Here is a 14,898-nt window from a genome sequence, read left to right on the forward strand (position 1 = left end):
AGAGGATGTCTGTGCTTCAGCAGATGTCTTTGTGTACATCTGTATCTGAACGCAGCAGAATTTATATTCAGTTCTTCCTTTTTTTCTGAATTACAGTTAAACATCATAAATTATTCACCATTATCACATTAGCAGTATACAGAACAACATATGGAAAGCTCAAAGAACAAAATCTTTATAGTTTTAAAGTCTTTCCTTTACATCTCCCATAAAATGCATTAAATACACGTTTGAATTCAAACCTGATTTAGACAGAATTTAAAACATGGTGGGATGATATCCTATAAATAGATTTTTAATGCTAGGTATTATTTTGTTTTAAGTATACTGTAGCATAACCTGGCCTCTTTCACCATACCAAATGATTTCAGCTGCTCTAAAGCACAAGACCAGGATGGTTTTCACAATACTGCTGGTTTCACTCAGAGAGACCATATGTTTCCACCTCAGGCGAGCTCGACAAATGCAGCACTCAGCAGATTTTGTAACTGTGCAGGACACAAACTATCAGAGTAAACACAAAACATAAACTCAGTCCAGGTCTGCAGACTGAAACTGCTTTGAGCAGCAAGTAAGAGTGCAAAATTAAATGTTTATAATGTGCAAAAAAAATCCCCCACAACTTTAGGATGTGAAATTTAAAAGGAACCGTTTTCCCCCTTCAGGTAGTGTCACATTTCAGACTGCCAACACCAGGAGACTCACACTTCCCTGGAGCTTGTCTTTGAGGACAGTGTCCTGTTGTTTGACAGAAACCAGACAGAATGAGAAGAGAACTCCTTTCTGAGTGCAATATGAGTCGCTCAGGGGCTGTGGTGTTTGACCACAACATGGAGCGTTTTCAGACACCACAGCCGTTCGAAAGCCTGATCCACCGCAGCGCCTGACTAAGCGGCGGGATGATGGGGGAAGGGAGAGAAAGCGAGGGATGCTGGAACAATGGGGCAAAGGAGGTCTGACCATCTCCTCGGTGGTGGACTTGGGCCATTGGAGAGAGGAGCAGGGATTACATCCAGAAAAGTGAAAAACACAAGTTTTCACATATATTCACGTAAGAATTATACATTCCTAGCCTAACTGTGAAATGTTGGTGGAAGGGGGAAGGAATATCACTCATGGCTTTCAAACGTTGTCTCTGCCAGACTTTGAGATTCAGATTTTTGCCTACTTTGCTGAAGATCTCAAACTCTTGATTTTTTTCAATTTACAAAATTCAAAAATTATTTTAGATCTGGACTGGAAATGGGTCATTCTAAGAACACAAATCTGCTCCAATATAAAAACAAATTTTTTTTTAGAAATTCTCCATCCATCCTCTTTTAAACTTTGTCCAGCCTCCATTATCAGCTAAAGTAAAAGGTCCACAGAGAATGATGCTGCCACCACCATGTTAATTCAATTCAATTCATTTTATTTCTATAGTGCCAAATTCAAAACACGTCATCTCAAGGCACGTTACAGTTCAACCAGATCATACAGTCAAATTGATACAAAGTTTTCTATCTAAGGAAAACCAGTTGATTGCATTGACTCATTGACTCAAATACAATCCCTCACACTAAGCATGCTTGTAGCGACAGTAGAGAGGAAAAACTCCCTTTTAACAGGAAGAAACCTCCAGAAGAACCAGGCTAGGTGTGAGCGGCCATCTGCTGAGGCCGACTGGGGTTCAAGGAGACAGAAGCAGAGATACAAAAAGCAGCTGTAAAAGGCAACCCAGTCCAGGAAACACACAGCCAGGCAAACGAGCTCTGAGCCAGCTTCCATGCCAGAGGACGAAGAGAGCACATCCACCCAGTCACGGTCAGAGAAACAGGACCACACTGGAAAACAGGCCGATCTCCAGCATCTATAAAATGTTGATGGAAGCAGCAAAGCTGATGTTTCTCTCCAGGATGGCGTCACGGCCAAACAGAAACAGACGAGACATGTTACACCATGGAAATGTTGAACCCAAACTGTTTTGTAGTGTTTGAATCTATTTGACTGTATGATCTGATTGAATTGTCTCTATAAAGTGCCTTCAGATGACATGTGTTCTAAATTGGTGCTATATATGTCACAGCTCCTCTGTTAGCCATCTCGTCATACACAGATCAGATGCCAGACAGTTGGGTTTGAAAAAAAAAAAAGATTTATTGTAATGAATGGTAGAGAAAAACAAATACTCTGGTTAGCCTCCCCTCTGGTTCACCAACAGCTGTATTGCAATAAAAAGTCCAGTAATCCCTAACTCTAGCACTACAAAGTGTAATGGATTACTGTAGTGGAGATGGATGGACCCAAAGACAACCCGCAAACAGGTCAGTGAAACGTTAACAGTCTTTATTTAAGAGAGAGGGCGGCACGGACTCCCGGGAAGAACGATCAGGCTCAGCGACAGGCAGCTCCTATAGACAGAGTGGTGGTTAGTGACCAGTGGGGGCAGGCAGATGTTTGAGTAAGGAACTTGGTCACTAACCTGGCTACAAGAAGGCTCGGTTGGGCTCAGTCCGGTTTCAGGAGAGGAGAGAGTCCGTGCTGGGGAAATCCTAGGTTCGGTCCGGGTCTTGACGAGGGGGGAGTCCGTAAATCCAGCAAAGGTATCCAAGGGGGAATCCAGGGGAAGTTCCGAGTCCAAATCCAGTTCAATATCCACAGAAGCAAACACAGTTCAAAGGGGCAGGCAATCTCGGTAACTCACAGGCAGGCTGGGTCAGAAACACGGTTTGGCAGTCCAGATCTCTGAGGCTGACGAGCAGGGCTCAGGCGGGCAGACAAAAATCCAGAAAGGGGGTAAGGCAGGCTCAAAAAACTGGGACAAAAACAGGTCGAGGTTCAGACAGGCAGATGCACGTAAAGAATAGGCTGGAAGTTCTCACCAAGAGGCTTGAGACGTTCTGGCACTGGAGGCAGGAGGGACAGAGCTTTTAAGCAGGAGGGGAGGAGAGAGAACAGGTGCACTGATTGCAATTAGCAGCTCCAGAGCCAGGAACATTACAGAGCCCCACCCTCAAGGGCGGATTCCAGACGCCCTAGGCTGGTCCGGGTGGGCCCTGTGGAAATCCCTAATAAGGGATTTGTCCAAGATGTGGCGGGCAGGAACCCACTGACGCTCTTCGGGCCCATAGCCCTCCCAATCAACGAGGTACTGGGTACCACGACCCCACTTACGGGACTTCAGGAGCCTCCTAACAGAGTAAACCGGGGAGCCATCAACCAGGCGGGCGGGCGGTGGGGGCGTGGAGGAGGGAACCAAACTGGAGGTTTTGACAGGTTTGACCCGGGAGACATGAAAAGTGGGATGGACCTTCATGGTGGGAGGGAGGCGGAGGCGTACTGCCACCGGGTTGACCACCTTGGAGACGGTGAACGGTCCGACGAACCGCGGAGCCAACTTCCTATTGTCGACCTTCAGGGGAAGGTCCCTGGTGGAAAGCCAGACCCTGTCTCCCACCTGGTACTGCGGGGCTGGAACTCGCCGGAGGTTAGCTGCACGGACCTGATTTTGGGAGGCCGCGTGTATGGCTCTCTTGGCCCGCCTCCAGGCACGCCGGCACCTCATGGCAGAAAGGCGGGCAGAGGGGACCCTGGACTCTACCTCCTCAGTAGTGAACACCGGCGGCTGGAACCCGAAAACGACGTAGAAGGGGGAGAGACCTGTAGAGCTGGAAGGGGTGGCGTTAATCGCGTGCTCGACCCAGGGCAAATTCAGAGCCCATTTAGAGGGATCAGACTGGCAAAAGAGGCGAATCTTGGTCTCGACCTCCTGATTCATCCTTTCAGATTGGCCGTCAGTTTGGGGGTGGAAGCCGGAGGAGAGGTTAACGGAGATGCCGAGCATGGCACAAAACTCCTGCCAATAACGGGCCACAAACTGGGGACCCCGATCTGACACAATGTCAGAAGGCAGGCCATGTAACCTAAACACCTCCTTGGCCAGGATCAACCCCATCTCTTTGGCTGAGGGGAGCTTGGGTAAAGGGACCAAATGGACCATTTTGGAGAAACGGTCCACAATTGTGAGGATAACTGAGAAGCCGTCGGAGGAGGGGAGACCAGTGATGAAGTCCATAGAAAGGCTGGACCAAGGCCGAGAAGGGATGGGCAGAGGTCGAAGCAGACCTGACGGAGGGCGACGGGAAGCCTTAGCCTGATTGCAGGGGGAACAGGCAGAGACGAACTCACCGACGTCTTTGGCCAGAGAAGGCCACCAAAACTGAGATCGGATGAGCCGAATGGTTTTGTTGATGCCAGGATGACCATAAAGGCGAGAGCTGTGACAGAGATCAACGACTTTGGGTCTGAGGTGGAGAGGGACAAAGAGCCTGTCCTTGGGACAGGCCTCGGGTATCTGTACAGACCCTAGAGAGTCCCTTACCTCCTTCTCGAGCCCGAGGCGGGAAACAGCACACCTTACTGTGTCTGGCAGGATGAACCCCCGTTCTTGGTCGTCGTCTACCTCCTCTGCCTCGAAGAGCCTGGACAAGGCGTCGGGCTTGATGTTCTTAGGACCCGGCCTGTAGGAAAGGGTGAAGTTGAAACGACTGAAAAACAAAGCCCACCTGGCCTGTCTGGGGTTTAGTCTCCTAGCAGTCTTGAGATATTCCAGGTTGCGGTGGTCAGTCCAGACCAAGAATGGAAGCTTGGAGCCCTCGAGCCAGTGCCTCCACTCCTCGAGAGCCAACTTAACCGCCAAGAGCTCCCGGTTGCCCACATCATAATTCTGCTCTGATTTTGACAACTTCCTGGAAAAGAAAGCACAAGGGTGAATGCGGCCATCACCGGACTCTTGGCTAAGTACAGCCCCTACCCCAGAACTAGAGGCATCTACCTCCACGATGAATTGCCTCTCCGGGTCGGGGGAAACGAGGATAGGTGCGGAGGTGAACCGTTCCTTAAGGCGTTTGAAGGCGATTTCTGCCTGCTCGTTCCAAATAAATTTGGCCTTGCTAGAGGTGAGAGCGTGGAGTGGAGAAGCAACCTGACTGTAGTTGGTAATAAACCTCCTGTAGAAATTAGCGAACCCCAGAAACCTCTGGAGCTGCTTACGGTCAACCGGGGTGGGCCACTCGGTGACCGCTCGAACCTTAACTGGGTCCATGGCAATTTGTCCAGGGGACAAAACAAAGCCGAGGAAGGAGGTTGATTCTGTGTGGAAAGCACATTTCTCTGCTTTGACGTATAGCTGATTCTGTAGGAGGCGGAGAAGGACGGAACGGACGTGTTGTTTGTGAAGGGTGAGGTTCTTGGAATAGATGAGGATGTCGTCCAGATAAACAAACACAAAGCGGCCAATCATGTCCCTGAGAACCTCGTTAACCAGATTTTGGAAAACTGCTGGGGCGTTGGTAAGACCAAAGGGCATGACCAAATACTCATAATGGCCGGTAGGAGTATTGAAAGCGGTCTTCCATTCATCACCCTCCCTAATACGGACCAAATGGTAGGCATTACGAAGGTCCAACTTAGTGAAAACTTTAGCCCCTTGGACCTGATCAAACGCCGTGTTCATTAGGGGGATAGGGTAACGGTTCTTCACCGAAATGTTATTAAGCCCCCTATAATCAATGCAGGGACGAAGGGAGCCATCCTTCTTCCCGACAAAGAAAAACCCTGCCCCTGCAGGGGAGGAAGAGGGGCGGATGATGCCCGCACTTAGGGAGTCATTAATGTAGTCCTGCATGGCTTGGGTCTCAGGAGGGGAAAGAGAATAGAGGCGACCTCTAGGTGGGGTGGTGCCTGGTAACAGATCAATCGCACAGTCAAAAGGACGATGAGGAGGGAGACTCGTGGCCTTGGATTTGTTAAAAACCTCCCTCAAGTCATGGTAAACAGATGGGACCTTGGACAAATCTGGGTAATAATCATTAGTCTTACCCTCAGCGGAGTGAAGAGGCTGGGCGGAGAACAGACATAATTCAGAACAGGAAGGAGCCCATCCCGTCACCTCGACCCGTCGCCAGTCAATCTGGGGATTGTGTTTACGGAGCCAGGTGGCGCCCAAGATAACAGGAACCTGCGGGGAGTCAATTATCATAAAAGTCAGCATCTCCTTATGATTACCTCCCATCGTTAGCTCCACAGGTTCAGAGACGAGGCGTGACTGGTTGAGTTCGTGACCATCCAGGGCGAGCACACTGCGGGGGGATGAGCCAGGGTGGAGTGGGATACTCAATCTTCTGGCCAAACCTTCATCCATGAACTCAGTGTCGGCTCCTGAGTCGATGAAAACTGACAAACTATGGGATTCAGAGGAGAAGGTTAGAGTGGCTGGAAGTAAACGATCAGAGGAGACGGCCAGTTTGGTGTAGCTCAGTAGGGATCCCCCACCCCCTACTGAGCTTTGTCTTTTGCTGGACAAGACCGAGCTCGATGGCCATCCCCCCCGCAATAGAGACAGAGTCCCTGCTGCTGTCTGCGCTGGTACTCATCTCTTGACAGGCCCACCTTGCCCAGCTGCATAGGTTCAGGTTCAGAGGGCTTAAGAGAAACCGGAGATGAAACAGGGGGGGGAGCCGAGAACCGAGGATGGGTTGTGGGGTTAGAGCGACGTTCCCTTCTTCGCTCCATTAGACGGAGGTCTACCCTAGTGGCAAGCTCCTCGAGCTGACTTAGGGTCTTAGGGTAATCCCGGGTGGCCAGCTCATCCTTAATCTTGTCATTAAGACCATGAATAAAAACATCCATGAGGGCATATTCATTCCATAAACTCTCTGCAGCCAGTAAATGGAAATCAATAATATAATCAGCCACTGATCTATCCCCCTGTCTAAGAGATAAGAGCCCCCTAGAGGACTCCCGGCAGGGGAGCACGGGACTGAACACCCTCACAAGCTCTTTGGAGAAGTCATCATACGAGTGGCAGATGTGTGTATCATTCTGCCACTCGGAGGTTCCCCACAGTCTGGCTTTACCAGCCAACAGGGAAATAACATAGGCGACCCTAGACCGGTCAGTGGGGAAGGAGGATGGCTGCAGCTCGAAATGTATCTCACACTGTGTGAGAAAAGCCCGACAATGCTCCGGATCGCCACTAAAAAGCCCAGGCGGAGAGAGACGGGGCTCTGACGGAAATGACGTCACCGGAAGTGACGGGGGACTCGGAGGAGCTGCTTGCGGAAGTGGAGGCTGTGGGGTAGCCTGGTTTCGGAGATGATTGAGGATCTCCGAAACGCCGGCTTCTAAGTCAGAAATAGACTTTTCTACCCCCGCGCGCCACTGATCCCCGGGTGCCGGGTCCATGTTTTCCATTCTTTTGGCCAGAACGTACTGTAATGGATTACTGTAGTGGAGATGGATGGACCCAAAGACAACCCGCAAACAGGTCAGTGAAACGTTAACAGTCTTTATTTAAGAGAGAGGGCGGCACGGACTCCCGGGAAGAACGATCAGGCTCAGCGACAGGCAGCTCCTATAGACAGAGTGGTGGTTAGTGACCAGTGGGGGCAGGCAGATGTTTGAGTAAGGAACTTGGTCACTAACCTGGCTACAAGAAGGCTCGGTTGGGCTCAGTCCGGTTTCAGGAGAGGAGAGAGTCCGTGCTGGGGAAATCCTAGGTTCGGTCCGGGTCTTGACGAGGGGAGAGTCCGTAAATCCAGCAAAGGTATCCAAGGGGGAATCCAGGGGAAGTTCCGAGTCCAAATCCAGTTCAATATCCACAGAAGCAAACACAGTTCAAAGGGGCAGGCAATCTCGGTAACTCACAGGCAGGCTGGGTCAGAAACACGGTTTGGCAGTCCAGATCTCTGAGGCTGACGAGCAGGGCTCAGGCGGGCAGACAAAAATCCAGAAAGGGGGTAAGGCAGGCTCAAAAAACTGGGACAAAAACAGGTCGAGGTTCAGACAGGCAGATGCACGTAAAGAATAGGCTGGAAGTTCTCACCAAGAGGCTTGAGACGTTCTGGCACTGGAGGCAGGAGGGACAGAGCTTTTAAGCAGGAGGGGAGGAGAGAGAACAGGTGCACTGATTGCAATTAGCAGCTCCAGAGCCAGGAACATTACACAAAGAAGATAGCCAGACCGGAGCACTCACCACAGCTGGGGGCCGAACAGATTCTGTGGAATTGTCAGCCGTTCCCCAGTATTAATAGGCCAACCAGTAGGGGGCGCCAAAAACCACTCATCACAAATAACTATAAAACATATTTTGGTAGAATTTAATCTACATCTTCTAAAACTTGTGACATATAAATAAACTAAATTGAATTGAATAGTGTTTCCAGCACACAATGTAATACACCCAAAGAGTGAACTAAATGTAAGTAAAATTTTCTTAAAATAGTTGTATTTGAACTTGATTTAAGTAGGTTAATTAAAATGATCAACCAATGGATCTTATTTAAAATGCAAGATGAAAATTGAAACCCATTTGGCAGATTTAAAAGCTGTAAAAGTGCAAACATGTTTAGCTATTTTTTTTTTTCTGATCCTAAAATGATTTTTACTATAATGAACATAAATAAAGGTAAAAAAATATATATTTGTCAAGTCTTTTTTTGTCTTCATAATCATGGACACCACAAAGCTTACTGCTTATAAAATACAAATCCTGGACATATCAAGTTATATAAATTTTTTTATTGTATTAATCAAAAGGGAATTTTGCCAATTGGATCAAATAAACAGAATATTTTTAAAATACCTGTTCACAATATTTATAAACAACTGACATGTCCATCTAAGCTATCACAGCTCATAGAATTGTGTCAATTTCTAAAAGTCAGTAGTCACATTTGTAGCTATGACCCTTTAACAATAGATTACAGGAGCAATGTGGAGATATTTGATCTTTCATGGATTATAACCCTAACACAGTGAAGCTGAGACTGAATTTATGATTTTATCTTCATAAAATGAGCCCCTTCATCAGCTGGTTCAGTGAGTTTTGCATGTAGAGAAGCGATACTGTTAAGCTTTATCCTTCCTGCATACGTCACACTAGAGTTTTCCAAAATATTACGAACAGGTCGGGGATGTTGGGAGCTGGAGAAATCCCATCTTTCTCCAGCAGAGTCCGCCGTGGATCCTCTGAGGGAGCTCCCTGCACAGCTGCAGCTCGTCAAGATCATCAGAGGATCCACTACTTAAGCTGTCTTCAGACCTTGCCTCAACGCCGCAGTGTTGTTCCAGTTGGTCAGCGCTAAAGCCTAGATCCTCTGAGTATCTCCATGACTTTGAATCCAGTCTGGATTCTAACTATTATCTCTGTCTTCCAGGAAACCTGTGTCTCCTCTGAGAAAGCTCTGGAAGAGCTAACCTGCCGAGCCGACCCTCTGAGCCAAACCCTGAAGATCCCTCTGAGAAACCTCAAGCAGCTCAGGACTGAGCTGGGACTTCCAAGCCAAGGTCTGTTCTAACAAGACGTGAGACGCTGAAGCAGCTAACGGACTCTGCTGATGAACCCTTCTCCAGAACCAACAGTGACTCTCCCAAAGTTAACCTCAAGAACCCTCAAGGTACAATCAGTGAACTTCTGGAAGTAAAACCCTGCCAGCAAACCGCTAACTGTGCTGTCTCTCACGCAGACTCCGTTGAACCAGTATCCAGGCCCCGAACCAGAATCAGTACATTCTGTGTGTTTGTGCTTTAATAAACTGTTGAACTCTTCATCCTTGTGTCCGTCAGTGGTGTTCTGCATAACTGGGTCGCCTTCAGTGAACCCATCATGACAGGGGAATGGAGGATATCATGCCACCATGGGCTGCTGCCCCTAACAAAAACCGCCACTGATACAGATTCCACTGTAAAGTGCAGGGTTTGGGTTTTAATTTGAAAGGTAGCTTGTGTTGCACTAGCATCAGTGAGTTTGTTTTTCTTAAATAGCATTTCATTGATGATCAACCGTGTAAACTGCAAATAAAATATAATAAAGCAGGAAGTATGATTGTGATATAATAATATAATAATTTAACTTTATTGATCTCACTTTGGAGAAATTTACCTCTGCATTCAACCCACCCCCCCTGGCCTCAGTGGGCTGACACTGTTGGGTGCCTGGGGAGCAGTGTGGGGTTAAGGGTCTTTGCTCAGAGACCCAGAGTGGCAGTCTGTGGGAGTGGGACTCCAACTGAGAACCTCAGGATTCCTAGCTCTTTGCCCTAACCACTAGGCCAGCACTACCCAGAAAAAAACAAAAGGGGCTGAATAGTTTTTAAAACATATCTGCACTGCTGACAGTCAGCATTTGATGAGTCAGAGACATACTTTGTTGTCCAGCCTGGATGGAGCTCCTCACTGAATGGATGTAGAGTCTTTAGTAAAAGACTTAGACACCCTGTCTGTAAGAAGGAGGTTACCGCAGGTCATTCATACCTGCCGCCACCAGACTCTATAATACTGCACTATAACCACAACTAAGTTTTTTTTATTTATTGACTGTGCAATATATGTGAATAGAATAGTCATAGCACTAACTCACCGTTGTTCCTTACCTACTACACTTTAATGTAAAAGTCAAATCCACCTATATAAAAGCCATCCTGATTGTACATATGTCACCTTAAATCTCTGTGCTACTCCCTGGTATTTTTTATTTTTATTTTTACATTGTGTGTGATACATGTACACTTGCACCTTAATTCTTATTCTTAACTTGATATACTGTATATACAGTGCTTGCTTGTTTATTCTTAATGCACCTTTTTCCTCCTTGTTTGCACCTTCTTCTTTAATTACAATGCCGATATGTGACCAGTGAATTTCTCCGCTGTGAGATCAATAAAGCTCATCTAATCTAATCTAATAATGTTTTTAGGAGCCGAGCAAGTGTGGAGTAAATGGACCAGCACTTCCTTAGATCCAAGTAGCAGCTTTCAGTTACACATGAAGGGTAAATCTAAAGGTGGACGGGATGTTGTCAGTTCTTCCTCTTTGCACTACCTATTCAGTTTATAATATGGTGAGATCAGTCCCAGAGTCATAAAATGGAAATGGTCCTGCAGCATATAGTGCAGGACCAATAAGGCCTCGAAATCATAACCATAAAGCTCACCTGACACGAAAAAAAAACAGCTGGAAAGCTGGAACTAAAACCAGTTCCTTAAGAGCTGACAGGCTAGTATCATTGTTTGAGAAGCTGTTTGGAACATGCAGCAAAGTTGTATTCACACCGGTGTAAAAACATTTTCTCTTTTCTTTCAGTTTTTGATTCAAGGCTTTCAATGTTCCCCTTATTTCCCTCAAATTTTTACACATGCATCATTATAAAAATACAAACATCAACTCGGAAGCTTTTTACCTGGACTTTATGGGACATGATCCATGTCTTGTACATTTTGTGTGTGTCAGGGCTCCTGTCCTGTCTTTTTCGCGTTTCCATCTTTAAGCTCTAACTGCATTTGTTTTTTACACGCATGCGTCATAGCGTCGCCTCTAAACACGCATGCGCGACACAGTATCACAACAACAATAGCGGCGTACTGTGTTGAATGGTTGCTGCTAATGCTACTCACCCTGCTGTCGGGCTTACAACAGAATCTTCTTCTTCTGGAATATCTCCAGGAAGAACAGAGCAATATCGACGACATAGTTCAGCACCTGAATTTGACTGAACCACGAAAATGGACCCACAGGGCAACCATGTATAAATATTACTGCGCATGCCCAACATTTCGTCGCCAATTTTTGCTTTGGCACGACAGTGCCACTTATAGGCCTGGCATACATTTTGCAGCGTTTTCATGCATTCGTGTGGTCGATCACATTTATTATACGTCTCCGTCTTTACGACAAACGTTCTGGAAAATATTAGCGTTTCGTGTTCGTTTTGACTTTGTGTGGATGGGGCCTAAACTGAGCCAGGGATTCAAACAGGAGGTTTGGATCCAGTCTCCTTTTGAGGACATTGAAATTACTCTCTGAGCAAGGGAACCATCTTCATCACGACTCGTTCAAGTACAGCAGGAAATCTGAGTGGCAATCAGCATCTCCGTTCCCCTACACCGTCCGAGTTCTGGGTAAACCCTGTCCGCCCTCAACCAAGTCAGACAACCTCTGGAAAACCAACACACAGATTGGAGTAAAGGATCATTCACTTCTCTGGAAACGTGAGTCAACAATCAGATCCTCTGCTTCACATCAACGAATCAAATTTGCCACTGAGCCTGAACTAACAGTCTGTCTTCCCCTCATCTTCCATTTCCGGCCGAGCAGAGTTCAGAGCAACTTTGCACCGAGCTTTACTTCTTCAATAAAATCCGTCAAACTTTTCATCCGTTTCTCTCTGTTTGGTTTCGCTGCATGTGGGTCCGAGCCTTAGATAAATCATGACTGTGGGTATTCGGTTCCCGTTCTCTTACAAACTACTGCGATAAATGTCAAAGACTTTGTTTGTCTTTTGTTCTTGAATCTTTTTAGTTCAAGCCCTCTCATAGTGAAGGATTTTTGAGCCTACCTCATATGTTAGACAAGTTCTATTTCACTGAGTTCTGGCCTTAATCCAAATTCTGTTGAATTTCAGAAAAAAATATTCCTGAATTAACAAGCAGGTAAATTATTTATTCAAATAGAGTCAGTTTGGTTTAATAATCTTGAAAATAATTTGAATTATTATTATTTGGAAAAATTAAAAAAACAAAAATTAGTGAAAAGTCCCTGCAATCATTTATCCTACAATAACTTGTATATTAGGGGATTTTTTTTTAAATCATGAGACTCGAATGGATGTTAACCTAACTATACATAATATTTTTTATGGTAACATTCCTATAATTCTCTTCTTTTTGTCATGCACTTAAAGAAATTGCAGTCCGTCCTGTCTAATCTTTGCTTCCTATCTTTCCTTCCACCAGAAGCCTGGATCCTCCTGAATGCAGCAAACTGTTTAACGGCCATCACTGTGTGCAAACAAACCACCTTGCTTCCCTGCCAGCAACAACCATTAAGGTCTCCAATCCAAGCTTTTCTCTGGCCATAAGAAGGGGAGCTATAGAAAATGAGTGTGGAGGAGAGGGGCAGACTAAGGGTCAGTAAGGGTTCATTAAAGTGGAGACTTGACCGTGGAGGTGTTAGAGGGGGCCTGAACAGCAACGTTCAGCCACACTCACAGGCATAAACCAGAGTCCTTAAAAGAAGGCAGGCCTAGGGGGGGATATAAAAAGTGAAACCAGTTGCACATCAAAGCAATCAGCCACGCTAGCTTACGGGGTTTCAAGTTAAAACCCAGACTGAGTCTGGGTGAAGCCGCAGCAGAACTGGGTTATGGGAAGAATCTGTTTAAAAATACATCACAGGCTGTCTTCGCTGCAGAGACGGCAAACAGGCAGAGAGCTGTGCTCCCAACAACACTGACCTACATGTGCTGAAGCAAGCGGAGCCACAAAACAAAAGTGATAAAGAGAAGGTGTCAGGAATAATATCGTTCATCTCCCATCATCTTGTCATTCCTCTCTGTCCTTAGAATAACCTGTCTCACCGTGACTTAAAGCTGCAGGGGCAAACCTCCTTCCCTCTCTTTTTCTCTGCTTCTCACCTTTTAGAAACCATCTTCACTCTCTCATCCTATTTCATTTTTTTCAAATCAATTCTCAAGTAAAGCTACCATCTCTGCTTTCATTTTCAAACTATGTCTTGCATTAAATGGATTCTTTCTTCTCTTCTCACAATAAGGATAAAGCCTTAAATAAACAGTATATTAGATGAGCTTTAATCTGATGTGACAGGTTTACTGCTATTTTAATGTGGATGAATTTAACTAATTTAAATCAATGTATATGAAAAGGAATTGCTTTAGATACCATGCAATACAAAATCCCAGTTGGAAAAGAAACAGGCCCATAGCATCACAACTCCTCCACCGTGCTTATTAGTGCGCATTCATCAATCTACCCCCTGCACCACCTAACCCCTGCACCCCCCCTGAATCCAGAAAACATCTTAAACATGGATTTTTCCTCCTCCAACAGAGTGAATGCTCTCAAATTAATCAGAGACGTTTTCTATGTGTGGCATTATGCTGATGCACTGAAAGATTAATTCAAGGCTTTTCACACATCGTCATTAAAGTTCAAACAAAGGAGGATGATGCTGTACATATAAGCTGGAACTGGCAGAATAATAATTTCTAAGAAACAATCAACAATTGAGAAGTCTTCTAGCAAACCTACCATCCTGACATGGTGAAGTCACGGTACAGCATCCTCTTCCCCACCTCCTTCCTCTGCACTCTCCTCGGGAACTCCAGATGTGTGAACTCGTTTCCCAACAAGTGCGGCTGCATGTAGGCCTTAAAACAAGACAAAAGAAAAGGCTTAAAGTGTAAAAGCCATATCCAAGGGATTAGATATACAATCCCAAAATCGATGATATTATTTCCGTTGATAATAAATCCCCAGTTATAACATCAAACATGATTATTAGGTGTCCAGTAAGGGAGGAGGCGATCAGGAGAAATGTAAAACCTAATCTATGTTCACCACTATGTATGAGGCTGGTATTTGGCAAATGGACTTTTAAATTGTTTCCAATCTGGAAGTTTTGAATAGGTTTAGTATATGAGCATTTCCACCATAATAACCATACTGCATCTTAGTGGTGCATTTGATAAATCACAATTTTTTCTTAGAAAGTCTTGGACATGTTATACAGATGCAAGGGACGGTACTAGCCTGGATTATATCTTACCTGCACAACAGATTCTGTTTTTTTTTTTTTAAATCAATGTTGAATCTTCTTCAACCTCAGAGTTTGGTTACTTGTGGACATTTTTTCATCCTATCTAAATCTTACAGGTTTGATCTAACATTGGCCAGCCCTTTGGAGTCTTTTTGACCTTTCCTCCAGAAGTGAATATATGTGAGGTCAGACACTGACGCTGGATAAGAAGATCTGGTTTGCAATCTTATCTTAAATTCAGAGATGGCAAAAGTACTCACTTTCCGTATTTGAGTAAAAGTACAGATACTTGTGTTAAAAAATACT

The 14,898-nt window shown here is 45.6% G+C and overlaps 1 protein-coding gene across 1 annotated transcript in view; it reads right to left on the reverse strand.

The window, feature by feature from the left end:
- Positions 1-14,898, reverse strand: part of ppm1h (protein phosphatase, Mg2+/Mn2+ dependent, 1H) — a 61,138-nt gene that overhangs the window by 11,684 nt on the left and 34,556 nt on the right. The window contains exon 6 of the mRNA XM_038288569.1: positions 14,085-14,203. Coding sequence (XP_038144497.1) covers positions 14,085-14,203 — 119 coding nt within the window. The remainder of the gene's footprint in view (positions 1-14,084; positions 14,204-14,898) is intronic.

Source organism: Cyprinodon tularosa, unplaced genomic scaffold, assembly GCF_016077235.1.
Source record: "Cyprinodon tularosa strain WSP-4 unplaced genomic scaffold, ASM1607723v1 ctg258, whole genome shotgun sequence".
NCBI lineage: Eukaryota > Metazoa > Chordata > Actinopteri > Cyprinodontiformes > Cyprinodontidae > Cyprinodon > Cyprinodon tularosa.